This window comes from Mesoplodon densirostris, chromosome 10 (assembly GCF_025265405.1).
Source record: "Mesoplodon densirostris isolate mMesDen1 chromosome 10, mMesDen1 primary haplotype, whole genome shotgun sequence".
Lineage (NCBI taxonomy): Eukaryota > Metazoa > Chordata > Mammalia > Artiodactyla > Ziphiidae > Mesoplodon > Mesoplodon densirostris.
The window spans coordinates 99,078,496-99,105,909 of NC_082670.1; the positions used below are offsets into that span (position 1 = coordinate 99,078,496).

A 27,414-nucleotide genomic window follows, 5' to 3' on the forward strand; every position below is an offset into this window, starting at 1 on the left:
GGGGACAATGGGCCAGTTCCTGGTGCGTCACGAGGGAGTTCCTTAAAGGGGAAGTGAGCGGAGCTCCTGGGCGGACGTGGGGTGCGGTGGTCGGCGGGGAAGGCCCCCCGCGTTTGTAAATAATGCCCGCGGCGCCCGCGCGACCATGCAATGGCGAGCGCTCGTCCTGGGGCTGGTGCTCCTCCGGCTTGGCCTCCACGGAGTGCTGTGGCTCGTCTTCGGGCTGGGGCCCAGCATGGGCTTCTACCAGCGCTTCCCGCTCAGCTTCGGCTTCCAGCGCCTGAGGGGCCCCGACGGCCCCACGTCTCCCGCCTCAGGGCCCGCGGGCCGGCCCGGGACGCCCGGGGGCCCGTCGGGGCCATCGTGGCTGCAGCCGCAGGTCGCTGGGGCGGCGGCGGGGCGGCGGCGGGCTCCGCGGCGGCCCGTGCCGGACGTCTGCGGCCCGGGCCACTGGGGCTACGTGCTGGGCGCCCGGGGCCGCGGCCGGGACGAGTATGAGAAGCGCTACAGCGGCGCCTTCCCGCCGCAGCTGCGCGCCCAGATGCGCGACCTGGCGCGGGGCATGTTCGTGTTCGGCTACGACAACTACATGGCGCACGCCTTTCCCGAGGACGAGCTCAACCCCATCCACTGCCGCGGCCGAGGACCCGACCGCGGGGACCCGTGAGTAGCCCGCGCCGGCCCGACGCCCAGGACCGCGCGCCGCACGCGCTTCCTTCGGTTCTCCCGGCGGATTCAGCCTTCCGTCCTCCGGGTCCCCCCATTGGTGCCTGGGCGTTTAGGGTCCTGGGGGCAGCGCCCACCCGTCCGGCGCCTCGGCCGACCCACTTTGAGGTCGTCCTGGGCTGGAGGTTGCGTGGACGGCCCGGTGGCTGTCCTTCTCTTGCTTCTCCCGGAATCTCTGTTACTGGACAGCTGTCAGCGCAGTCCCTTTTACAGATGGGGAAACTGAGGCCCAGAGACCGGAAGGGACAGTGGCAGTACCGAGGGGTGGCTTGGGGGGCCTTAGACTTCCATCTCCAACCCTTTCTCCAGGTGAAAGTCAAATCAAAATGAAATCCCTTGTAAACGCAGCTTCGAAACGGCGCTTATCTCCCTCCACCTAGCCAACTCCAACTTTACTGTATAAAAATGTAAAAATTCAGGAGTTGATCCTGAAAAGGGACTTTTTAAAGCCATCCAGTGAGTTTGAGGGAGAGCAGGGCTACAGGCTTTCTCCTTTATCACAGGGGCGGCTCCTTAGGCTGAGGATGGTTAGATGGAAGGGAGAGAGGCTGGGTGGCCCAGATATGGGGTCCTGATGCTCAAGATGACATTTAGGGTCTGTCCCATAAATTCCCCCACCCTGGTGGCAAGGCTGTCAGGGAAGATCTACCAGTCTTCCCCTTCCATCAGCCGTGTTTGCAGAGGCTGAGCTTCAAGGGTTACTGCTGTTGACATCAGAGTCCAAGAGGACAGCACACCCAGCTAAGGACGTCCTAGCTGGAGGGAGCCGGTGTGCCTTGACACTGACCCTGTTAGGCTGGATATGACTGCCTTTCTCTCGGCCGCTCCCCTCAGTTGGCAGTGGAGGAGTGGAGCTGCTTGGTCCCTGTGGACATTTGAGGCCTGTGTTTTCCTTCACCTGATGAAAAGCAGCAGAGCCCAGTCCTTAGGTCCTAAAAAGGAAGCCCATACACTAAGCGGACTTAAAGAGTTTTTAAAATGGTTGGACTATCTACAGATTCTTGTCTTAAATTGCATTTGGAGAGCATGATTTTTCGTGAAGCCAGGGGGACATCCCAGGTTAACTTAAAAAAGACTCGGCCTTTTTAAAGTTGTAGGAAACTGATGAGTTATATTTTTCATGTTTCACTGTATTAGGCTTTATACATAGAAATGTGTTTTCTATCTCAATTTTTTTTTTGAGAAAAATTTTAAGTAAGTTTTTTTTTTTTTTTTAATTACTAGGCCTTTCCAGATTTTAGGAAATTGAGTTGTTTTGCTTAACTTGTTTTCTTTGCTTGGGGATGACATCTGCTGATGAGTGGTTTGGTTTGACTGTTCAGGAACAGTCTGGATAAGTTGAGGTCAGGTTGCTTTGAGACAGATATGTTGCTTTTGGAAAGATGGAGTTAGAGATATTGAGGGGATGACATGTGGGAAGGGTTGTGCCCTTTTGGTTGGTCAGCCTTGGTGTCTTTGAGGAGGTGAAAGAGCTCTGGGGTTATGGTAGCCTTGAGTAGACCCTCATGCTGGCCGCTTGTAAAGAGTGGAAAGTTAATTTTTCTTATTCCTTTTCCTTTCACTTAACTCCTCTCAGACTTTAGTGTTTTCAGGAAAAGAGCAGGCCACATTTACATCCCGAAATAAATAACTGGTAATAAAAAATCTTTCAGATATTTATTTTAAGCAAGTGTATTCTAATGATTACTGTCAAGTGAATTCTATTGACTCACTTAAAAAAGAGAGTAACTTAGACATTAGAATATTATGTAAAAAGTACAGAAACAAAATATGAGTGATAATGTGCCTGTCTTTTCTTTTTAGTCACATTTACTTGAGGCTTATCTTGCCTGTCTTGTTTGACTGGAGGTAGGGTGAAGAGTATTGACATGAAGTAAATAAAACCGGAACACTTTTTTAAAAATAGCAAACGTTTCTGTCCAGCTACAGATCACTGTGCAAACTCAGTTCCTCTCATATCCCCGATTTGGGTTGGAGGATCCAAATTCAAAAGTTTCTTCAAGTAAGTCTGGATATTGAAATTTTGCAGTCTCGTGAATAATTAGTTCTGTTAGTTCAGACCTTGGGTGCATGACCCTTCTTTGTTTTCTCCCCAACCATATTGCTATTCAAACAAAAAAGCAAATCAAACCAAACCGATGCTGGCCCCTAAACCGACTTGTTCCTAGGCACCCCTAGTTTAAGATGGCCTCCTCTGCATTTCCCTTTCTTCCTAAAATCTTGGCTTCCTTCAGAGTCAGGCTCAAGTCTTTTTCCGTGACGCCATTGAACTGTTTGAAGATGACTGTCCTTGATCTACTCAGTTCTCCTTTCGGTTCCTTTCCTTTGAGCTGCTTTTCCACCTTTTAATATCGTGTGAGACTTGAGTACTGTTGTGTGTTCACCTTCCTTTCCCTTTGTCTTGTCTCCCCAGATTGTCAATCCCTGGAACACAGGGACTGTTTCTTATATTACCTCTGTGCCTACACAGCACCAGGTAGATTTCTGAACAGCTGTTACAGGTTAAGTATATGTGGAATTTTTTTTTTCCTTTTTACACATGCGTTTAATTTTGAACATGCTGTGTTAGCATTATGTTAGCTGCGTCGCCAAAAATTTTCTGTGAAAGGCCATAGTTTTCTCCGTCTTCTCTGTTTGGGGCTAATAAGAACCTTAAAAATGCAGCGTGGGGTGAATGTCACGAACAGTCACACAGGGTAACTTAAGTGGAGAGCCATCGTGGTTTGGCAGCTGGTTATGTGGAAAGATGGGCACTTTTGAACCCAGCCTTGTACCTGAAGTTTGAGTTCTTGGTCAGGCTGGCCATAGATCAAGAAGATTTGCACAGGACAGACAGATCACAGTCTCGCCTGCATGGTGGGCTGGCCTCAATGGACGCCCGATAATCTGGCGCTGTTAGGCCGACAGGCTTCTGTGGAGTCTCCTGTTTCCTTACTGCCCTCCCCATTTTTCTTTTTTCTATTTTGGCACATTTTGAAAGAGTGTGTAGCAATCTGGTAGAAAAGAATTTGGAAGTGTTTTCACGAACGCCTTAGATCTTTGAGTGGATTTGTCTGAGTGGAGAGAAGGAACCACCAGTTACTACAAACACGTTTTTTCTTGTGCCAACTCTTATAATTGTTCTCTGTCGTGGCTGCTTGGGCGTTCTATTGAGAAGTATTTTAAAACTGGGTCCGATGTAGTTATAGCCTGAAAGGAAAAGCACAGTAAACCATGGGAAGGAGTGCAGTGCTCCAGATTAGTCATCCCTTCCAGGGCCGGTGCAGGTGGGCAGGGTGATACGCCACAGAGGAGGGTGTCCCTCAGGGGAAGGTGGTCACACGGGGTTCACCCAGCATCCAGCCTGGAGGCTCAACGATGAGGGACCCGTTTTGTGATGAGGTGGGTTGTTGGAGCCAGCTCTTGGTTTCTGAGCGGCAGAGCAGTGGAGGTAAATATTTAAGCTCAGTAGAATGTTCTTGAGTGGGCAGCATTGAGGATCTCCCTGTCTCCTTTGGCCTTCCCCTCCAGCTTGTGACACTTCCTATATCCTCTCTGGCTGGCACTGCCCTTGAAGGGCTGAGCTTAACCCACAGCTCTCGTCTTCAGAGGACCTTCTGCAGTCATATTCATGTATTCAGAAAGAGTCGACAGCTAGAAGCAGCAGGTGCGGTTCTTCAGCCGGTGCGGTGTGCTGGCTTCGCGGCTTGGGAGAGACATGTGAGAGCCCTGGTTCCTAGATCGCCCCTTCTAGATAGTTTGTTTCAAAAAAAAGGAGGTAAAATTTTGCCACACATTCTTTGTCCTGGATTAAGTGACATAACCAGCATAAAACAAAGGCCCAGGTAAAATCGGATGTGAGGTTGTGTTCACGTGGGGCCCACTTCACCCCAGCTGAAGCGCGTAGGAGGCCTCTCAGAGAGCAGGGCGAGCATCAGGAACACGGAGATGCTGCCCGCAGGGAAGTGAGACAGGATCCATCAGAGAGAGCCACGGAGCAGGTCACGTGGTCTGGGGATTTGATGGAAGACGTCATAATAACGGTGAATCAGGTGCTGAAGATAAAACTAGGGTGTTTTCACTGTGGTTTTTCATAAACATAATCTCGAAACAGTCATCCTCTTTCTCTCCTTACTTACATCTTTTTCGTTTCCCTCCTTACTTTCAAATCTTTTCAAGCTTCTGCAGTTGCTTTCTGGGTCTGTGGGAATGGGACAGGAATAACTGAACTCCCTAGAATTTGTCAAGCTGACTTTATGACTTGCACTATTTCTCCATCCCCACGTTTCCCAGATGTATTAGTATTATCTTTGTCGTTTTTAGTGCTATAAAGAACTGTCGGTTACCCTCATTGCAGCCCTGAAGTTGGTGTCTTAAGATTGTTTCAGAGTGGGCGATTGGTGTTGATTATGGGGCACGAGGTGTGTGGTAGAAGCATTGATGCAGCTGCAGTTACGAGAAGCCCTGCCTTGGTTCATGGTAAAACAGCAGCTCCTCACAGTTGATGGAGCTGGTGGGGATTCTTTGGGTGGTATGTTAGGGAAAAAATGATATAAAGCAGTTAATTTATTCCCCCACCCCAAGGACAGATGAGTGATACTGAGCCTGTAACTGAGGTATTTATTTGCTGCTTTGTGTGTGTAATCTGCGGCAGTGTCTGATTTCTGAATTAAAGTTTTATTTGCAGGTCATGTGACAGGGCCTCTCCTTTTTCATTCCTAATGATTTCAAAATCAGAGCTTTTTGAAGCTGGACAGAAAGGTCATTTGTGCTGTTAAAACTGCATCTTGGAGAGGGCAATGACTCTTGTTTCCCATTTCCTTCCTGTTTTGTGTTCTTTCCACTATAGTATAAGCGTGTGTGTCTCTGCTCTTCTGTGACACTATAGCGACTGTCCCTTGTGAGGTAGAAGGACCATTGCCATACTGATCCACCCACAGTAGTCCCTGAATAAATAAGTTTCCAGCAATTTTAGTTTCTGATGAGTGTTTAGTTTTGTTGTCTTTTTTCTCTTTTAAACTACCTTTGTTTAATTTTAATTTTCTTTCTTTTTCAGTTCAAATCTGAACATCAATGATGTCCTAGGGAATTATTCACTGACTCTTGTTGATGCGTTGGATACACTCGCAGTAAGTGTCCAGCTTTATTATTATTTTTAAAAATTAATTAAGATATTTTGGAGTTAATTACCCTTACTTTCCCCCAGGGATGAGAATTCCAGGAAACGTGATTCTCAACATGTATTCATAGCTGTGATAGGTATTGTTTATTTTAATGAGCTTAATGCTGAGAGCAAGAAAAACATTGAAGGTTAGATGAGGGGAAATGTGATTCCCCTAAAAAAGCAGAGGAGAAAGTGTGATCGTTGGGCTTCCCTGGTGACGCACTGGTTAAGAATCCACCTGCCAATGCAGGAGACATGGTTTCGAGCCCTAGTCCGGGAAGATCCCACATGCCGTGGAGCAGCTAAGCCCGTGCGCCACAAGTACTGAGCCTGCTGCGCTCTAGAGCCCATAGCCACAAATACTGAGCCCACGTGCCACAACTACTGAAGCCCGTGCTCCTAGAGCCCGTGCTCCACAACAAGAGAGGCTGCTGCCATGAGAAGCCCGCACACCGCAACTAGAGAAAGCTCATGCACAGCAACAAAGACCCAGCGCAGCCAAAAACAAATAAATTAATAAATAAACTTTAAAAAAATGTTTAAAAAAAAAAAAGAAAGTGTGATTGTTTTGGGGGAAACCTATTTTTCTGCGGGGTTCCCGCTATTTTATTCCTTAAAGGAACCAGTATACAGTTACTGTAGTTAAGATTTCAGAAGTAAAAGACAGGATCTCAGGATTCAAGATCGCCAGGGGACAAGATCCCCTGAAATGTGCCCCAGCTACTGACTCCCCCAAATCAAGTCTGAGCCCTGGTTCCAGCCCCTGCGCAGAGACCCTCTGTATAAACACTCTTGTTTTATTTGCTTTCCGTGTTTTGTGGACACTACCCGCTCCAGACTTGGGCTGCCAGCTGAGGGGCAGCCTTTCCATGCTCAGCCCTTGGTTTCCCTCAAGGCAGCTGGAGACCTCTAGACAGATGAGCCAAAGCACGTGGAAGGCAGTCCGACACCATCATGGTTCTTATTACCAGGCTGCCGCGTGTGCTTGGTGTGCCTCACGACCCTTTGCTGTAGAATACGGCAAGGGACTATATTCCAGCGTAGCGTTGAAAAATTTCCTTAGTAAACATGGTTCTGCTACCTCTTCGCTCTCCTCCATTGTCCGGCACACCTTTACCATAAGAAAATTTGTACTGTAGTTGATTCCACATCCTGCATTTTAACTTTCCTTAAACAGAGTTTGAAGCTGTCAGCAGTTAGCATTGGGCAACGCTAGCTAAGTTTGCATTACAACTGTTCCAAATCTTGCTAGTAGTAGAACTACCGGAACTTGGGAAGAGCTGGGGCCGTCCTTCGAAGTTCCCCTAGGGGGCTTCCCGGGTGGCACAGTGGTTGAGAGTCCGCCTGCCGATGCAGGGGACACGGGTTCGTGCCCCGGTCCGGGAAGATCCCACATGCCGCGGACTGGCTGGGCTCGTGAGCCGTGGCCGCTGAGCCTGCGCGTCCGGAGCCTGTGCTCCGCAGTGGGAGGGGCCCCAGCAGTGAGAGGCCCACGTAGTGCAAATAAATAAATAAATAAATAAGTTCCCCGAGGCTCTTGGTCTAACAGAGAGTCCGGGGTTTCATTCTGCCGGGCTGCAGTTGCACAGCAGTTTAGTTTCCCAATCTCTCCTTCTGAAGTGATTGCTACTGCCTGCCAGTCATCCACCATCACTGATCAAAATGTGCCCGGACGGGTGTGTTCACCCTGATTAGAGTTAACTTGTTGAGGGGACCACAGGCTGAGTCAGGCTACAAGTGTTGCTTTAAAAAAAGTCCCAAGGCTCATATATAGCTTACGAAAGCACACCTTTTCCCCCTGACCTCTCTCCTTTTGCCCCATTGTGTCTTTTTATCCGTCTGCCAGCTCTTGAAGGACAGAGACCTTGTCTCTGTTTCAGTCACTGCACTCTGTCCACACTGCATGGTGTCTGATACATGATAGGAGTGCAAATACGTGTTAAGAAAATGAATTTCTAGTAACCTGGCACTTCCCAACACAGATTCCAAGGGTGTTCTCCCTCAAAGAAGAATTCTGTTCCCAAATGAACTTGAGAAATTCTACCAGTCTGTCCCACTGCTGGAGAGCCAAAATGCACACCAGCCGTTTAAAGGCTCTGAGAAGTTCTGAGAAGTAAAGAAACCCCAATCCAGCTTTTCTCGAGCCTAAGTGAATGATTTCAGAACCTCGTTACTCAGTTCCGTAGCTGTCTAAGATGGCAAATTACAATATATCATTGAAAGCTGTTGGCTTCCTTTGCCGTCCTCCACGTGATCTGAGATCATATCAGCGCCTGCAGCTGCTAACAGAGTTTGCTGCTGGTGAACATCTGTAGGGAAACAGACCCATCTCTGTGGTTTTCATTGTAGAACACCCGGTCTTTAAGGTACACTTCAGGCTTATTTTTCAGGTGTTACTTCTGTTGACGTTTCCCTTTTCTTTTGCTGACACTTTAAACAAACTTTAACAGGTGTCCTTTGGAAACACTTGGATGATAGCAGTCCCTTGACTGTTCGATGCAACTTGCAGCATGATTGCATAATCTTTTAAAAAGAAAGAACCGGAAGCCAGATAAAAAAACGTCTGTACTTGCTCTGCATGTAACAGCAAAATAACAATGAGGGGGAGAAAAAGAAAAAAAGATGCACTAGATCAATAAACACTAGGGAATAAGACATACTTGAAATAAGTAGTGTCTGAATGAAATTGTTTTTTCTTGGTTTTTTTTTTGATGTCTTTATGATGTCATTATAGTGCCAGGATGGTCATACAATCTTGAACAGCATGAAAGCATTTCTATTCAGGTTATTTTATCAAATTTTATGTCCAATTTCCACCTCATATAAGAGAGAGAAGCTTGGAATGATACCATATCCACACACCCAAAATAGGAATCCTAATTCTAGAACATTTCTTACAAAGGACGTAGAGCTGGTTATTTGTATGTTTTGTTTGTTTTGAATGTCATTGGTCTTATGCTATGCTCGAAAAGAAAATACCACTATTTCCCAAAGTGTTCAGACATCTGGGAAACAAGCAAGGAGTCAGCTTTCCAGATGTTTCGGTCTCCTGGGAGCTAAGCGCCCAAGCTGTCGCATTATTTGAGGAGCAGAGGGAAAGCCATGTTTTTCGTTTCTTCAGGTTTTGGATTTATTATTACTCATTTCCGGAATTTCTGGAACTGTAATGCCTTGCGTGCTAGACAAGGTCAGACAGAAGTTGAGGGAGAATGCGGCAGGACGATGAGGGCTGCTAATGGTCTTATGAGGAGTTCGTGGCACAGTTGTGCCATTTGGAGATAGGATGCCCGAGTTTGGTGGAAATGGGCTTGCCGTCTGTCCCAGAATGCGCTCTAAGAGATACCTGTGCTCTTCTACCTTTTGTGTTTCTATTCCCACGAGTGGCAAAACCACACGTACAGACATTCAGATGAAGTGGCCCAGCTCCTGCGATCATGCAGCCTCAGTGTCATTTCAGGCCGTTGTAATGGTTTGTGTTCCTCTTTTTAAAGATAATGGGAAATTCATCCGAGTTCCAGAAAGCAGTCAAGTTAGTGATCAACACAGTGTCATTTGACAAAGATTCCACCGTCCAAGTCTTTGAGGCCACGATAAGGTAAAATAGTACATCAAACGGATTGAAGGCTGCTTTTGGGTGTGTAAGGCGAAAACTCCTGGAGGGTCCACCAGCCCCGGGGTCCAGGTAGGGAGTCCGTGCAGACCTTGTGGGCACTGTGTCCCTTTTTTCATCTGCTTTGGATTGATCAAAACTGAAACAATTGCCATTTCAAAGTAATTATATTTGGGGCCAAATAGAAAGACACATTGTAATGCAGGTTTAAGATAGATGTCCCTTTAAAGGAGTTTTTCATTATTTCACTTTATGTCTAGTCTCATTTCCTTCACTGTGTCCTAGGAAAACCCCTATGTATTTCTGAAGGAATCATAGTTTCTCCTGTCACCCACCACCTGCAGAAAACCACTGCTGACCCTTTGGGTCTCCCTCCCTCTCCCTCCCTCTAATGTACCCGGCTCATGTTTTATATCTTGCCTTTTTAGTTTGATAGATTGCGACTGCTTTCCTATTCCGTTTAAACTTTGAAAGTTGTATCACCGCATAACATCCAGATGTAGCGTTTATTTAAAATTAAAGTTATGAAAACATTTGTTCTGAAAAATGTCACACTCTGCTTCAGCTCATTGGAGGGGGACCTGAACTCGTGGCTGCTGAGGGACTGAGATCTAAGCTGGTGGCGCCTGCCGCTCGGTCGGGTCATTCTCTCCTTCTCTTCCCCACCTTGCCTGTTTACCAGAAGTTGGAGAATTTGACGTTGCTTGGCAGCCAGAACTACAAAAGTTACTTAGCGTTTGTCGTCTTGCTCTTTTCTGCTTCTTATTTGGCTAAGTTTTTTCCCCATGTGAGAGAAACCAAGAGTAGTTGATTAATACTAAAAGGTGATATTTATTCTGGGAATGATTAGGACACTCCCTTCTGATGAGGTGATGAAAATGACTAAACATTGTTACTGCTTTACGTGGGATTATTCTCAGTAGCCTCAGAAGACTGGCTCGCTTTCTCCCTTTCCTTAATGCTGTTAGCTAACGATTGATCCTTTACTGTCATGGCTGGAAAGAACTTCAGGGGGTCACTAAGTCCAGTCCCTCTGATTTTCAGGCAGTGCTAAGTCCATAGGGAATTCAAGCCTGCTTCTGTCATTCTGAGCTGGATCGTACACATTTACAACCAACGTGATTTTATTCTTCTTTTGCTCTTCCCATCATTAGGGTCCTGGGAAGCCTTCTTTCTGCCCACAGAATAATAACTGACTCCAAGCAGCCCTTTGGTGACATGACGATCAAGGATTATGATAACGAGCTGTTGCATATGGCTCACGACCTGGCTGTGCGGCTCCTCCCTGCCTTTGAAAACACCAGGACAGGGATCCCCTACCCTCGGGTAGGTAGACGGCGTCAACAACTCGCCACCTTCCCGAATCAGAATTCTTTGTTGATGAATTTATTTGCGGGAAGGGGTGGGACTGATGCGGAAGAGGAAAGCCATGTCCTTGAGAGAATCTGGCCCTAAATATGATAGAAATGGTTTTTAATTCATTCAGCATTTACTGAACACCTGTTGTGTACTGGGCATACAGTGACTTTTTTTTTTGTGTGTGTGTGTGTGTGTGTGTGCGGTACGCGGGCCTCTCACTGCTGTGGCCTCTCCCGTTGCGGAGCACAGGCTCCGGACGTGCAGGCTCAGCGGCCATGGCTCACGGGCCCAGCCGCTCCGCGGCATGTGGGATCCTCCCGGACCGGAGCACGAACCCGTGTCCCCTGCATCAGCAGGCGGACTCTCAACCACTGCGCCACCAGGGAAGCCCCACAGTGACATATTTGACTTAATCCTTCTCCTTAAGGAAGTTATGTTCCTGTGCTCTGTATTCTTAACCCTTTTTGCAGGTGGGATTTATATCCCCTGCTGCAAAACAGTGGGGGCCATTTGTCTTCATTTCTGACTTGGGCCCATTTCCCCACATGTACGCTGGAGGAGCTCAGCAAATGTTCTTTTCAAATGTTCTTTTGAACACTTCATGTGGATCTTTCAAATAAAGCCTGGACAGACCAGTAAGTTAGCTGCTGGTTTAAATGCAAGGTCTGGAATGAGATTCTGTCTTTGTGGCATCTGATTGACTGAGTCCAGAACCCCTCTGAGAATTGAGTCAGCCTTTGGGTCAGCCATCAGTGGAGAACTGCCAGACCCCTGAGCCTCAGTGGTGAAACAGGCTGTCACTTTCTCGCTGGGTTCATTTCTCTCCCAGTCCGAGGTTTGTTAATGTTTGCTGAGCAGGCCTGAGCTCATAGCAGCTCACTTAGGATTCCTCCGTGATCCCACAGCTTGGCTTTGCCCCCAGTGCCAAAGCCTGGTGCTGCGTAACCCTGAAGAGGACCTGCTGGGAAGAGGCAGATGAGTGAAGAGCGTTATAATGATTCCCCCAAGACTTGCTCTTATTAATAACACAGGGCTCTGGGGTTCGTACTGTCTTGTTTGTGTCTTAACCTTACTCCCATTTTCCTTTTGGATGTAAAGTGGGAGGCAGCGGGTGGACTCCCCCTGTGGTGAGCTTGGTTTATGAGTGGAGTGGGATCGCTGTGACCTGGTCTTCTACCCCCGTGGGTTCCTTGACTTCTGCCACAAATCCTTTGTGTCTTCCTGTCCCCAGGTGAATCTAAAGACAGGCGTTCCTCCTGACAGCAATAATGAGACGTGCACGGCCGGCGCTGGTTCCCTGCTGGTGGAATTTGGGATTCTGAGTCGACTACTGGGGGATTCCACGTTTGAGTGGGTGGCCAGGCGAGCTGTGAAAGCCCTTTGGAACCTGCGGAGCAACGATACGGGATTGTTAGGTGTGGGGCACCTGTGAGGCCCTTGGCACTGCGCCCATCGCCCCCTTTGCTTTCCTCTTCTCTGGGGCCCTCCCCTCTTTCCACTCCTCCTTCCTTGTACCACTGAACCTGAACATTGACAGCTCAGACAGAAGGGCCCTCCCTCAGTGTCTGCCACATCTGATTTCTCCGTGTGACTTTTCACTTAGAGGGTGGCTGGAAGGTTTGATGGGATAGAATAATGCTCTTCCTATTTGAGGGCTCCCTTCTGATCTGATCCCTTGGCATATTCCACTTGAAAGTGATTGTTAAATGCTATAAAAAGAACTGCCTCAGAGGCAGATTATATTGCTTCAGTGTAAGGTTCCCAAGATAGGAATTTAGAGTTAACCGGTAGAGTGACTTTCTCCTTTTAAGAAATCTCGGCATGTGGTCGTAGGTTAAAAGCCCAGATTAAACCTGTATTAGATTTTTCTTTTCCCTTGAGAATTTTGATCAAGATGTTATTAAAAAATTATTATGGAAAATTTCAAACATATCAAAGTAGGCAAAAGTATAATGAATAATGCACCCCTATGTACTCATTATTTATCTTCAATGATGATCAGTATTTTACTAGCTCAAGATGTTATTTTAAAATAGGTTGTTTGCCTCTTATAACTGTTTGTCTTATTTTTTTTATTTTTTATTTTTTTGCGGTATGCGGGCCTCTCACTGTTGTGGCCTCCCCCGTTGCGGAGCACAGGCTCCGGACGCGCAGGCCCAGCGGCCATGGCTCACGGGCCCAGCCGCTCCGCGGCATATGGGATCCTCCCAGACCGGGGCACGAACCCGTATCCCCTGCATCGGCAGGCGGACTCTCAACCACTGCGCCACCAGGGAGGCCCTGTTTGTCTTATTTTGAGAAATATTTTCTTTTTGTCATCGGGGAGGAACTGGATTGGTGGTCCTGGAGCCTAGAGTGTCATTGCAAAAGCACTGCTTTTGAGAAGTGATCTTTGATTACTGTTTCTTAAGTTCTTCAATTTATTTACAAATTTGTTATATTTAACAATAATAGTAGAAACAAAATAGTCGCCCCGTCACCCCATTACCAGTGTCACCCCAAACTGTCAACTTTAAAATTTTCCATAGGCCCTTGCAGCCTGTCATGTGCAACTTTTTTTTTTTTTTTGCGGTACGCGGGCCTCTCATTGTTGTGGCCTCTCCCGTTGCGGAGCACAGGCTCCAGACGCACAGGCTCAGCGGCCATGGCTCACGGGCCCAGCCGCTCCGTGGCATGCGGGATCCTCCCGGACCAGGGCACGAACCCATGTCCCCTGCATCGGCGGGCGGACTCTCAACCACTGCGCCACCAGGGAAGCCCCATGTGCAGCTTTTGTATACTTTCAGATTATAATATAGATATTTTTATTCTGCCTTTCATTTGGCAAATCATGCAGGTGGTTTCAAGTTGTTATCTTATTTTCACAGTTATTGTCTTTAAAATCTATATGACAGTCCATTAACTCTTCTGATGTTGGATATTTGGATTATTTCTGTTTTTCTTTTTTTTTTTCCATTTTACAGATAATGTAAATTATGTAATTCATCATCCTCTGATGAACAACACCCTTTAGGCTTTTGAAATGAATTGTCAATCTGGAAAAGCAACATGACAAACCTATTTTTTTTTTTTTTTTTTTGGTGGTACATGGCCTCTCACTGTTGTGGCCTCTCCCGTTATGGAGCACAGGCTCCGGACGCGCAGGCTCAGCGGCCATGGCTCACGGGCCCAGCCGCTCCGCGGCACGTGGGATCCTCCCGGACCGGGGCACGAACCCGTGTCCCCTGCATCGGCAGGCGGACTCTCAACCACTGCGCCACCAGGGAAGCCCAACAAACCTATTTTTCTTGTGCATTAAATGTTTTCCCCATTTTTGTATCAGTGTTGAAACACTGTATGTTCAGGAAGCTCTGGCCACCCAAGCTGCTGATAGGACCGATAAAGACCTGAGGGCCACACATTCATCCCTCCTCTTTCCTGTGAGGGACAAAAGTGCTGAGGAGCAGTGGGGCTGAAGTAGGAGGCCCCCCTGCCCCCCAACCAGGCCCTGACGAGCTTGCTTGTTTTCACAGGCAATGTTGTGAACATTCAGACGGGCCATTGGGTCGGAAAGCAGAGTGGCTTGGGTGCCGGACTGGACTCCTTCTATGAATACCTCTTGAAATCTTACATTCTCTTTGGAGAAAAAGAAGACCTAGAAATGTTTAATGCTGCATATAAGAGTATTCAGAACTACTTAAGAAGAGGGTATGTCTCCTCACCATCTCTCTTACTGTCCCGTCAAGCAAATAGAATGTATTGTGAAGTGTTCGTATTTTTCTCAACATAGATTCACAGGGTCTTTTGGTCTCTGCCCTCATTTTACTGCCTCCTAGTTGTTTGTTAGTCATTTGAGGGGGTGGTGACAAGGTGTATTAGCTATTTACTGCTGCGTAACAAATGACCCTGAAACCTAGTGGCTTAAAACAGCAAACATTATCTCACCCATTTTCTGAGGGTCAGGAAGCCAGGAGCAGCTGGGCTGATCCAGGGGCTCTCACGAGGTCATCTACAAGTTATTGGTGAGGGCTGCAGCCTTGTCACGGCTCACTCAGGGCTGGAGGGTCCCCTCCTAGGCTTCAGTTCTTCACGTGCTGTGGCTGGAGGTGTCAGTTCCTTGCCATATGGGCCTCTTTGTAGGCAGCTCATGGCAGCTGGCTTCCTCAGAATGAGTGATCTGAGAGAGATGGAAAGAGAGCCACCAGAACGGAGGCCATACGCTTTCATGCCCTAATCTCAGAATGACGACCAGCACTTCTGCCGGACACTGTTGGTCACACAGACCAGGGCTGATGTAGTCTGTGAGGGTACTGCACAAGGGTGTGACAGCTAGGAGGCAGGGGTCACTGGGGGCCACCTGGAGACTGGCTGCCCCAAGGAGTGACACATCCCTCTGTTTCGCTGGTTTTAATTGCACATAGAGCTGTAATGCGGCAGAGTTGTGTTGGTTCTTTCACTTTCTAAAGAAGTTAGGATTGGTCTTTACACTTGAGAGAAAGGACAGTTACCACCTTTTTTTCGCTCTGTGTTTGTTTAAAGCAGCCTTGTTTGCCGCTTGTCAGTTGTGCATTCAGGATGGCAGAAGAGAAGTGCCATTCGAAGCTGCAGCGGCTTCGACCCTGGTGCCGCCTGTCTTCCCTGGGTCTTCCCTTGTGCACATGTGTGTGTTAAGTGGCCAGTGCAAGTGATAGCTACTAGTTGCCTGCCCATTTCTACCCTAGCTGTTGTAGGATCATTCAAGTGATGTGTTTTAGTAAGAGGCTGTTTGGCCAGAGTTCAGTCCTTTTCGATTTTTAAAGCCCCTAAATTTACTAAATTAGTAGTAATCCCTGAGCTTCTTGCTCTGAGGTGTTCCTCCAGGCCCATGGTGTAGGATTTTATTAGAGAAGAGACTCTTTTGTGTGTGCAGAAATAACCAGACTTCCCCACTGAAGTCAAAACTGACCCATGCTATATACCAAATTATGTGGACGTATTTCTCAAACCTGATTGTCAAAGTGCTTTCTGCAAAATGCAGTGAAATCCCAATGTGTTACCATGGCTGAGTTTAGAACTTTTATCCTTTGGTAAGTGTCATCTTATGCTAGAGTCTTGTATTGAGAGGTAGAGGCATTCTGTCTCCAAAGGTTTAAAGAATGAGTGAGGAGAAAAGGTTAATGTTGATTCCATCTAAGTGAAACTGCCAGGGGCTGCTGGGGGCACAGAGCTGGAGCTGTTTCTCTTTCTTCCCCTTTGGCCGCTCTGTGTGGCTCCTCAGTCGGGAAGCCTGTAACGAGGGGGAAGGGGACCCGCCCCTCTACGTCAACGTGAACATGCTCAGCGGGCAGCTGATGAACACGTGGATTGACTCTCTGCAGGCGTTCTTCCCAGGACTGCAGGTATTTCGCAATCCTGTTTGCTAAGAAAAAGCAGTCACTGGAAAGGGCTTTTTTTCCCCTTCTGTTTTCTTTTTATGGTACCAGAACATTCTCTGGCTCCTTCAGACTTGGGAAGTGAATAGCACAGTACGTCCCCATTATTCTCTTTGGAAATTACTCCACACTAAATCAGTGCAAAGCCATGCCAGAGAAGTAACGGTGTGTGATTTTTGGATGATTCATGTCTCAGTTGCCTGTTCTTCGTTCCTGAGTACAGCTAGCCTCTTGTCCTATGCAGTTCTCAGGGCTTTGGCATTGATGGCCAGATGGGGGGTGGGGGGTCTGTCTGGGATGCTCCTTTTGGGTTGGTTTTGTCTCCAGCCGCGTTTGTAGGTCAGATGACTAGTGGGGAGAGGGGGAAGCCCAGGGCCTGTGTCATGTCTTGCCACTCTGAGAACAGTGTCTTAGCCTGGTGACCTGCGCCTTCCCCGTAGGTTCTGATAGGAGACGTGGAGGACGCCATCTGCCTGCACGCCTTCTACTACGCCATATGGAAGCGCTACGGGGCCCTCCCCGAGAGGTACAACTGGCAGCTGCAGGCCCCCGACGTGCTCTTCTACCCGCTGAGACCCGAGCTGGTGGAGTCTACGTATCTCCTCTACCAGGTACTAGAGCTTGTTGAACAGTAGTTTGTGTTGAAATGCTGGGAAGACCTGTAGCAGTTGGTTCGTAGGGAACACTTGCTGACAGGTGGGGAATAGTGTTATTTCACAGCGACCGTTAGAGTGACCGCCGGCCCAGAGCCTTGTTAGCGCTCAGCGTCTGTCCTGGTTGCACGGGACAGGGAAGACGTCTGCGGTCATGTACGCGTTTGCCCTACATTCTGCAAGGCTGAGTCATATCTTTACTGCAGGGCTTGTTTCTCACATCCTTCAATCAAGAGGAAGATTTGGTACTCTCTGTTTTCCAAATTTATTTGACCAAAGAACTCTTGTTGGCGGATGCATTTCTGTCCTCATGTACTGTGGAACCCTGGTCTGTGTAAAGTATTCAGACAGAAAAATTATTTTTCTTAGTTGGAAAGGGAATCATCTGGGATTGTCTGAGTGCCTACTTTTGTTTAATCCTTCAAAAACACATACAGTGTTCCTCTTTTGTGGAATTACTTGAATGCCAGAGGAAATGTCACTCTAACTGTGAAGGGTCTTCTCCCCGACGGTTTAAGGCCGATATTTATACCTCTGTGCGTGCCATACATATATATACATCGAGAGTTGTCAGCCATTCGCAAATTCAGCAGCACGAGCTGCTCACTTTCCAAGAAGCCGGCCCTCCGTGCGTTCGGCAGACGCGTGTAGCGGGCAAGCCCTCGCAAGGAGATCTGATGAGCTCTGGTAGTAGGATTAGTAGTTTAGATTTATTCCATAGTTTTTTTTTAGCACCGAATCCTTGCCATTTGCTTCTGAAAAACGGAGAAATCCTATGCAACTGGTAACTGACTTCAGGCGTAGAGACACCTTGTGAGTTGTATGTAAGCTCTCAGGGGTGGGGAGGTAGCCTCTGATTTTGCCTCCCGGATCCCAGATCCCAGGGTAGAGTCCGGCCACTCACGCTCCGAGGGTGACAGACTCGGGTGCTGGCTGAGTTCTCCTCTTAAGCTTAGGTCTGTTGCCTTTGGGTTGATGCCTCTTTGTTTCCGTCACTGCTTCTTTCTTCTTGCAGCTTCTTCCTCATATTGACTACTTTCTTAAAATCCAGAGAAATCTTCGGCTTTCTGGCCCTGCCTTCTGAAGCTGCTCCGTGTGCCCTCTTAATCCAGACACAGCTGACCCTGTGCTCGTTTGCTTTTGCTGCTGCACGGTTGGCACTGGGCACGAATTATAGGTGATCCCCAGCTTTCAAACTAGTTTTGGGATAAAAGTCTCATCTTCCCAGAGAATTTTTTTTTCCCCCTGACAAAACTATCTATGAGCATGTGACGGAAGAGGAAGCAACCCAGGGACTGAGTTCCTAGGGTGATTAGAGAACACAGCATGTGGAGGCCTCTTTAGATACTTAGAGAGTCTTCTTGTTCCCTAGCCCTTCTCACAGTGCTGTGGATGGAACGGGGGCAACATCCTGTTTCCCTGTGCTTGCAGCTTAAGTTTCTAGCGAGTTCTGAGGCAACACAGAAACTGGATTTGTTCTCAGATATGGGACTGTCAGTGAGGCGTTGTTTCATTTCTGATCATGATGGGGATCACGAGAGCCAAAGGCAGGGAGTTGATCTGCCGCCCCCCGTTCAAGTTAAGCAGATTGGAGGTGCGCTTTGATGTGAACTGACAGAACACCTTAATCCTGTAACATTCGCGACCCTTCAGGATAAAGTGAACTCGCCCGTGCCTTCCTTTGGACAGTGATTCATCTCCTCGGGACCGTCCTGCAATCACCGCGATGTGTGTTGACGGCGTGTCTTCCAGGCCCCCGCTGGATCACATTCTCTCGTGTTCTCTCTAGGCAACCAAGAATCCCTTCTACCTACATGTAGGAATGGACATTCTGCAGAGTCTGGAAAAGTACACAAAAGTCAAGTTAGTTTTCTAAGTTCCTTCCTTTTTTCTGTGGGCCACTTTTGATTTCTTTTGAGTTGTGCTGAGGTAATATAATTCTATTTTGCATTTTACTTTATAGAACAGGTCATTAATGTTAATTTTGTAGGGAAATTGCTTACTTTTTGTGTAGTAGAACCTGCCCATTATAGTGGAAATTAAAAATTTTTTTCACCTTTATTCCTGTAGGGTTCCAGCACACTATATGAGCTCTTTTTATGTAACTTATTTCCCCTGTTATACAAATAATATATATACTAAAACGTTTAGGGAATATAGAAAATATAGAGGTAGAATATTATCACTGTAATCTCCACCTGCAGAGATAACTGCCATCAGCATTTAAGTATACAGTTTTAGGGCTTCCCTGGTGGCGCAGTGGTTGAGAGTCCGCCTGTTGAAGCAGGGGACACGGGTTCGTGCCCCGGTCCGGGAAGATCCCACATGCCGCGAAGCGGCTGGGCCCGTGAGCCATGGCTACTGAGCTTGCATGTCTGGAGCCTGTGCTCCGCAACGGGAGAGGCCACAACAGTGAGAGGCCCGCATACCGGAAAAAAAAAAAAAGTATATAGTTTTATGCTCTTCTATATATTTATATATAAATCTATAATGTGTGTATATATGTATATGTATAAAAACTCTTTCAGTTTTGCGATGTGCTTTTTTTACCTAGCTATAATGTCATGAGTATTTTCTTACAAAATACTGTCTTAGGCTATCAAATGATTAGTCAGTCTATGCAAGTATTGGGACACGAAATTTAAATCAGTCCTTTTGAATTTGTTGCCAGTCATTTTCTTGGTGTCCTGTTATGCTTTTGACAAATACTCTCCTCCACCCCCATCCCCCTTCCGCTGCCATTAACCTGATGATTCGGCAGCCAGACCACTTTTTAATGAAGTTTGCAGACAATCTGGGCCGAAAAAGGATAGCCCTTAAACCTACCCTAATTTGTTTCTCACGTGGTGTTTGATGCCTTGGTTGTTCTGTGAATAGGCTACTTCGGCCTCTTAAATTAATACGCAGGTGGGAGGGAGCGGAGGTGGGGCTCACTGGATGACTGTTTCGTAGGTGTGGCTACGCTACGCTGCATCATGTCATCGAGAAATCCAAAGAGGACCGGATGGAGAGCTTCTTCCTCAGCGAGACCTGTAAATACTTGTATCTGGTATGTGTGTTGTAAGATTAACCCAGGAAGCGCTCCATTCTGCTGACAGCAGGCATTCCTCTGCCTTCCGTCTAACATACACCACCAGGCGCTGCCCCAGGCTGGACGTTTCGCTGGCCCAGGGGCGCAGCACTGTCGGAGCGAAGGCACGTTGCTGTCTACTCCGTGGTTGCTGACCTCGTAGAGGAGGCACTGCCGAGTACACACATAGAACACTCTTTGGGTTACACGTTGTGTGAGGTGCAGGTAACGGTTCCTGGGGGACCCTCATTAGCATGGTGGTCACGAGGCTTCCCTGAGGGAGACCTCAGAATCTCAGCTCCTCCTTCCCCTGACCTGGGCGCTCTCGGTGAGACCCACAGCCCGGCCGGCTCTCTGTCCATACAACACATCCGCACGTGTTTAGGGAGAGACTGAATTTTTGGACCTGGAAGGAACCTTCGGGGATCATCTTAGTCAGTGTTCATTCTTCCCCTCAGGGGAACTGTCAGAGGTCAGGTGACTTGCCAGGGTTCTCGGGGTGACGACATGGCAGAGCCAAGGCTTGAGCCCTGGGCCCGATCCCTTGTCCAGTGCTCCTTCCTCTTGGCTGCTTGGCCACGGGCGTGCACGGCATCTGTGTGGTGCACCTGGCCGCTCTCCTCCCCTCTGTCACTGGCTCGTATGGCTACACGCAAAAGAATACTTTATCAGGGCTCAGAGGGTCCGGATATCCTGGTGGGGAAGCAGCGTGGAGAATTTAGGCCGAGATCCAAAGATATCCGTCAGTAATGATAGGTTCGTTTTATCTCGTTCAGTGGTCCCCAAGCCCCGGGGTCAGCTGGATTGGAGTCACACTGTTAAGATTACAGCCATGTTGAATGGGACTCTTCAGAAGCAGGCTCAGGAGCCTGTAATGTTGACAAGCGCCTCTAATGGTCCTGTACCAAGCCGGGTTTCGGAAATCCCGGTCTAGTCCTCTCAGACGACACTGCTGCTGGTGCTGCTGGCGTCACTGCTCGTGGCAGGTGGAGGTGTGCCCGCCCGCTAGCCGTGTGGTCCTGCCACCAGGTCCTGTGGGTGCCGAGGCCTCCCACACTGCGCAGTGCGGCCGGTCCGGTTGGCTGCCGAGAGCCTGGTGGGCATCCCATCCGGCAGCCGTGGGGTCCGGGGTATTCACGGGGCGAGTTCTGGAGCGAATGAATGGAGGAGACCCCCAAGGTGTTCCCGGGGAAAGAACTCAGGGTCAGGGCGGGTGGCGGAGGGGGAGGGGCTGGGCCGACCCTGTTCTCCTCCTGGGAGCCGTGTGAACACAGAGCAGCTGTGCCAACCGTTCTTCCTCGTTTGTAAAATTCCTGAGGTGCCTGTGAGGTTTCCTCCGTCTCTAAGAGTTCTGCGTTCTTCTTCATGCATTGTTTACCACACGCCTGGGTCAGGGGTTCTTTCTAGATGCCCCCGCCGCGCCCTCTTCCACCCCCCACGCCCGCTGCCGAAGGAAGGACTGCCTGGGGTACCCTGTGCCCTCAGAGCCCACACAGGAGTGCACCACGCGGTGGCACGTGTGTCAGGCCCTGGGGACCTGGTGAAGGATAAACCACGGACCTCCTTCTCTCCAGGCTTTTCCAGTTTCGGGCCTAGGTGCACGTGAGCTGGGGGCACTTCCAGGATTCCAGCGCCAGAACTCTCCGGAGGGCCTGGGGGCATCATCTAGGGCTTTTACAGATTAGTGGCGCTTGGGTCTTAGCCCCGGGCTTTCGAATCTCTAGGTGTGGGCGGGATCGGGGAAGTCCAGGCATCTGAGTTTCAACACAACTGGGGATTCCGCCCCACAGCCGGAGTTGGCCTGAGAGCCAAGCAGCTTCTGGTCCCTAAGTAGTCTGAACTCGGCCGCGCTATGAATTGGTTCCAAACCTGCTACAATTGTATCTGTTCTCTTTTCTTTTTTCTACTAGCTCTTTGATGAGGAGAATCCAGTACACAAATCTGGAACCAGATACATGTTTACAACTGAGGGACACATTATATCTGTGGACGAACATCTCCGGGAGTCACCCTGGAAGGAGTTCTTTTCTGAAGAGGGAGGGCAGGACCAAGTGGGGAAGTCCGGGCACAGGCCTAGACCTCATGAGCTAAAAGTCATCAACTCCAGCTCCAACGTAAGTTGCTTTCTCCAGGGGTGGTTTGCAATCGAAGGAAGAGAAAACACTACTCCTCACCTTATCATCCAGAGTTCCTGACAGAATATTCATGGCACACTCGGGTTGGTTGGGTAATTTGAGAAGAGTTTCAGAAAGAGGCCATTTCGGTAGCTATAGATAAGACCCTGGAATTTATATTAGGCCATGGAGTGTAGATTAAGCGAACAAAGCGTGATTGAGAGGAAAGGGAAAAACAGAAGGAGAGATGATAATGATAGCCAACATTTATTTATGGAGCTTACCACATGCTAAGCACTGTGCTAAATGCTTAAGTATGTTAACTTCTCATAGCAGCCCTGTGAGGGGTACATATTGTAATATCCCTACTTCACAGACAGAAAAAGGGAGATACAGAGAGGGTCAGGTCACACGGTGGAGCCGTGTGGTGGAGCCCGGATTTGTACTGAAGGAGACACTCGTCTGATAGACCCGATTGCGTTGTGCCGGGCACCGGGGATGCAGGCTGGTCAGAGGGGTCCTGGTGCTGGATGGGCCCAGGGCCCAGTATAGAGACCGGTTCCCCCCGGGTGCTTCTCAGTAGGAGGCTGTGTGAAGTGCTGTTGAAACACCAAAGAGGAAGGAATTATTCTGCCCGGAAAACAAGGAGGGCTTCACTCAGGAGGCTGCCTCTCAGTAGCTCCTGGAATGATGAGGTGAAGCGTCCCAGGAGGGACGTTCTGGCAGAAGGCACAGCACCTACAAACAACAAGAGTGGGGGGCGTTGGGACCAACTGAAGCACCTGTCAGTCTTGGTCTTGCAAAGATGCAGAGCAGGGCGTGTGAGTTCACGTGCAGAGCAGCGAGAAAATGTTTCTTTGAGGAAGAGCGTGAATGTATGTGGAAACTTTCCAGACAGCATGTTTGGTTCTCAAACTTAGATCCCCTTTGAGAGAGAGAAAAGAAAAAAAGCCTTTAATTTAAAAAAATAAGTGAATAAATAACACTCTTAAGCATTTAGGTTTTAGCTGTGGATGAGAAGAGCCATAGACTCAGAAAAACAATAGTATTTTCAAGTAGCTAAAACATTGTTTGCGATTCTCGGTGGATTAAGGACCCAAGGGGTGCAGGTTTTGGTCCCGGCCCCTCTTCAACTTGGGTGCATGTCTTTTAGCCTCCCTGGGTTTCCATTTCTTCACCTGTGAAGTGAGGAAATTAAATTACATCAGTGGTCCTCAACTGGAGGTGACTTTGCTCCTCAGGGGACATTGAGCAATGTCTGGAGACAATCTTGGTTGTCACACGGGGGCTTAGGGGCAGGGGGCATATAGCAGGAGAGCCCAGGGGTGCTGTTGACCATCCTGCAGTGCACCGGACAGGCCCCAAGTGTTGACAGTGCCAGGATGAGAAACCCCAGGGGAGGTCATCCAGTCACATCTGAGGAATTAACACATGGCGTCTTAACTGAAAATTCAAATTGTCCCTCATTCATTTTCTTTCTAGTGCAATCGCGTTCCTGACGAGAGGCGCTATTCCCTGCCCTTAAAGAGCATCTACATGCGACAGATTGACCAGATGGTTGGCTTGATTTGATCTGCTCTCCCCTGTGTGGCCTCATCTGAAACTGGATCTAAAACAGCTGAACCCAGGCCAGGCTGAGACCCAGTCCAAAGTGGAGGAGGATAGGAGTCTGGCTGTCCACGATGGTGTAGGAATCTCTGTCCAGCTCCCCAGCCGCATCTGGTAGATTCTTGGATACTTTAGCATTTCTCTTCTGTTCAATAAAATGCCCTGTTTGTCTTAAGGATATACTTTGAAGTGAGAAGGTACGTAGAAGTTGGCTTCTTACGACGTGCTGATGTTACTGTGCACCGTGGATGGGGCTCTTTGGCTGGATCTTCAGACCTTCCTACTTTGGAATCCGTCGAGTCTTCTCTGCCGGCGCTTGCATGACTGCCGCCTGGCGACCTCACTGCCAGAGGATTGTGAATGAATTTCTGTGCAACAGGGCCTGCGGTTCCCCTGACATCCCTATTTACTGCATTTTGTCATCCTCTCTCTCTTATTGGATAATTGGGCTGTCTCCCAGGTCTCCACCCACAATTGTCAGTCAATGGGGAAAAATCATCCAGTTACGCATTTGCGCCCCATGCAATTCATCACGGTGTTACGGATTATTTGCTCACGAGTTTATCCGAATTCTAACAGGCAATCTCTTAAGTTGTGGCCTCACAGTTTAAGAGCTTAACAGGTAGATCTTTTGGATGGTGTTCTACATTTATTGTGAACTCACCTGAGGATCTCCCATAGTTTCAGAACCAGGTGCCTTTTAAGGGAGAGAAAAATACCTATGATCATCTGAGCTTTCATCTGTCTTATATTTACTAACCAAGGATTGTCAGTTCCGACCATGTTTGCGTTGGAATTGTTTCGATTTTGTTTCCTGTGTCTAGTGCCAATCAGCTAAGTCAGGGAGAGAGAAATGATCAGATGACCTTCTGGCATCCTTGAGCCGTCTCTCTGTGCAATGCAGGCTTTTGATGGGTGCCTTATTCTCTTTTGGTTTGGGCCACTGGATGTCACAGCTGCTGCTATGATTTTAACCGCCTTGTTTTGTATTGCTACATGGTGTGACCACAGCGAAAGGGGCATGGGATGGATATCAGGTAGGTTCTGGAAACTTCTTGGCCAGTCCTTGCCTTTCAACCTGATATTTTAAGCAAGCTTATATAAAGAGGAAATTGTGCTAAAATGCCTCTTTCCTTTGTTGGTATTATTTCCTTAGTGAGCACGGAACTGTGTCTCTTTGAACTTGTGCAGAAGGCTCAGAGAAAGCAGAGGTGGGTTTGAACCCTGAGCTTTGGCTTCCCTGTAACGTCAGAGGTTGAAATGAACCTCAATAGAAAGGGTAGGAAGTCTCTTAAAAACCTCCAATTTCACCTGTCGTGTGACTCACCCGTCACCGCTAGGATACTTCAAATGATTTTATTTTAGTCTTTTTAAAGCTAGAAAGGGATGCTGTGTGAGCCATTGCATTTTCAGTCAAAAGGGAGGAATTTTATTCTTGAAAATTTAAGTGTTGCTGGTTTTAAAATAGATACCTAATTCAGTTCTTTGAGGTTTTTAGAGGAGGGATTTTCAGTAATAAATGTCACCTCTGTCTTTTAAACATTTACTGTGCAAATGTTTTAAAGGAAAAAAAATCAAATGCTTCTATTTAACATTTTTTCTTCATTTCAGAAGCATTCTGTTTATCAACATTGTCTCATCTACTGAACAGAAAATTTTCTTTGAGAATACTATATATATTTAAAATATTTTCATTGCCTCGGTAAAACCAAAATATCCCCTTTTAAAGACACACACCTGCATGAGCATCCCTGCACCTTTTCTCCAGGTAAACCAAGGTGGGACTATAAATGAGCTGTTTGGGAGAATGGGGCACCTCAGGGAAGAAAGTGGGCCCTTTGTGATCATGCTGTTATGTTATTGCACCCCAATGATCCCCCTCCTCTGGGCTCAGGTATCCCATCTCCCTCCTGCTCTGGAACAGGGACCTGGGCCTGAGTGCCACAGAGGCACCTCACAGCTACAGGCTGGCATGAGACATGTTTTGTATTAAGTCTCAGACCCTCTTGGCTTCCAGGCACTGGACTTGTACCAGTTGTGAGTCCGAGGGTGAGCGACCCATTCTCACCCTGGTTGCTGAGCTTCCAGACTGCCCAGTCTAAAGTTGGATGCCATGTAGTCAGTGACTGAGATGCCAGAATGCCCGTCTCGGGGCTAGTTACAGAGAAGGTCCTTTGAGCCACGTTCGAAACTTGCTTTCTCTTTAAAGGTCAGAGTGTCAACAATTGTGATATGTCCTTCAGGGTCTTTGTTGTTTCTTCTGTGTCGTGAGAGATCAGGAAGGCGAGGGCTGAGGAGGGGAGTGTCAGGGAAATTCCCTTGTGATTTGCCCTAGGAGCACCCTGATTCCAAACATTCCATGCTTTGGAACAGCCGACAGCTTGCACCATCCTTGCGTTCCTGTGTGTAGCTAATGTCTAGACTCCGCTTTGGTTCACACAATGAAAGTGGTTTTGCCAAACCTTTGTGGGAAGCTGCCTTATGGCTGCCTTATTGGGTGGAGTCTAAATCTCCCACCACAGAGTTCTAAATTGTTCCAGGGCAGGCTTCGCTGGCTGAGATGCTGTGACTGAGGAACTCCGTTTCCTGGAGGAGGAGGTGACGAAGGAAGTGTTTGCTAGCTCTCCAATTGTCCTGGCCTTGGTGGAAATCCAGCTTCCATGTTCCAATCTTCCCTTCAGAACTTTGAAATCTTCTGTCAGAACTTGCTGTGTGTGACTGCTCTGTGCGACTGAATCCCCAGGTTCTGAGGCTGTCCTGGATCATGGGGCGTGTGCACATCAGTTCAGTAGTTTTCTGTGTGTTTATGCGCCAGGATGGTGTCTGTGCAGATGGAAATCAGCTCCCTGGCTGGATACGTGCAATCTGAGGGTCTCAGCTTGATTCCTCTCTCGCCTCCCTGCTGTGTCCTCCACCAAAGACAAACATCCCTCTCAGCTATTTTCTTAGCTCAGTTTAATGAATGATTACAAACTGTAATCCTTCACTTTGGATTTTGTAGACAAAATATCAGAAATTCTTTTTTTCTAGAGGTCTTTCTTTCTGCCGACTGCAAATTTAATGCTGGTGGCCACGTCGGGCCTATGATTGCCCCAGCCTTAGAGTGGCTGAGTAGGGACTTTAGAAAAAAGAAGTCTTGATCTTTCTTTCCTTTTCCACTTCCAGACATCCAGCTCCTTCTCTAGTGCCTGTTCCTGCAGGGCAGGGACTCTTGTGAAAGTGAGAAGGTGAGTCGGCTGGGCTGTGTGTCCCCAGGTTTTGCAGGGCTCAGGGTTGCGTTCCCACTTGAATTTACATGTGAATCTGGCGAGAATGTTAAGTACCTGTGGACCTTCCTGATTTGTTACCCCCCCTTCCCTCTTACTGAGAGGCAGAGAAATAATATTTTTAAAGGTATTTTGTTTTAGTTTTAAATAGCAAAACACAGGCTGCATTTTTATTTATTATGCACAAGAAAGGTAAATATGTTTTTACACACACACAAAAATCTAGAGTTGGAAACTCTGGGGAAAACCGATTGAAACATACAAATGCTTCTCTCTGTAACGTGCAATATGCTTTGCAACTATAGATGATATTTTATGTTTAATCTGTAAATAAGAAATGTATTTAAATTAAAAGGGAGCTTTTTGTAAAAGGACCAAATGTTCTTTTATAAATGTACTAAGAAATACCTTGCTCTTTGAAATTTACTAGGATTTTTATGAGTAATTTTTATTAAAAGATTCCTTTTTTTTTTGA

General features: G+C 47.8%; 1 protein-coding gene across 1 annotated transcript; it reads left to right on the forward strand.

Annotated features, from left to right (window-relative positions):
* EDEM1 (ER degradation enhancing alpha-mannosidase like protein 1) lies at positions 1-27,414 on the forward strand. The gene is made up of 12 exons (XM_060109903.1): positions 1-663; positions 5,762-5,834; positions 9,361-9,464; positions 10,634-10,805; positions 12,070-12,253; positions 14,351-14,525; positions 16,075-16,195; positions 16,669-16,839; positions 18,671-18,744; positions 19,834-19,930; positions 21,862-22,065; positions 23,548-27,414. Exons 1-12 carry the CDS (start codon positions 146-148, stop codon positions 23,635-23,637), a joined length of 1,983 nt encoding a protein of 660 aa, XP_059965886.1. The 5' UTR covers positions 1-145; the 3' UTR covers positions 23,638-27,414.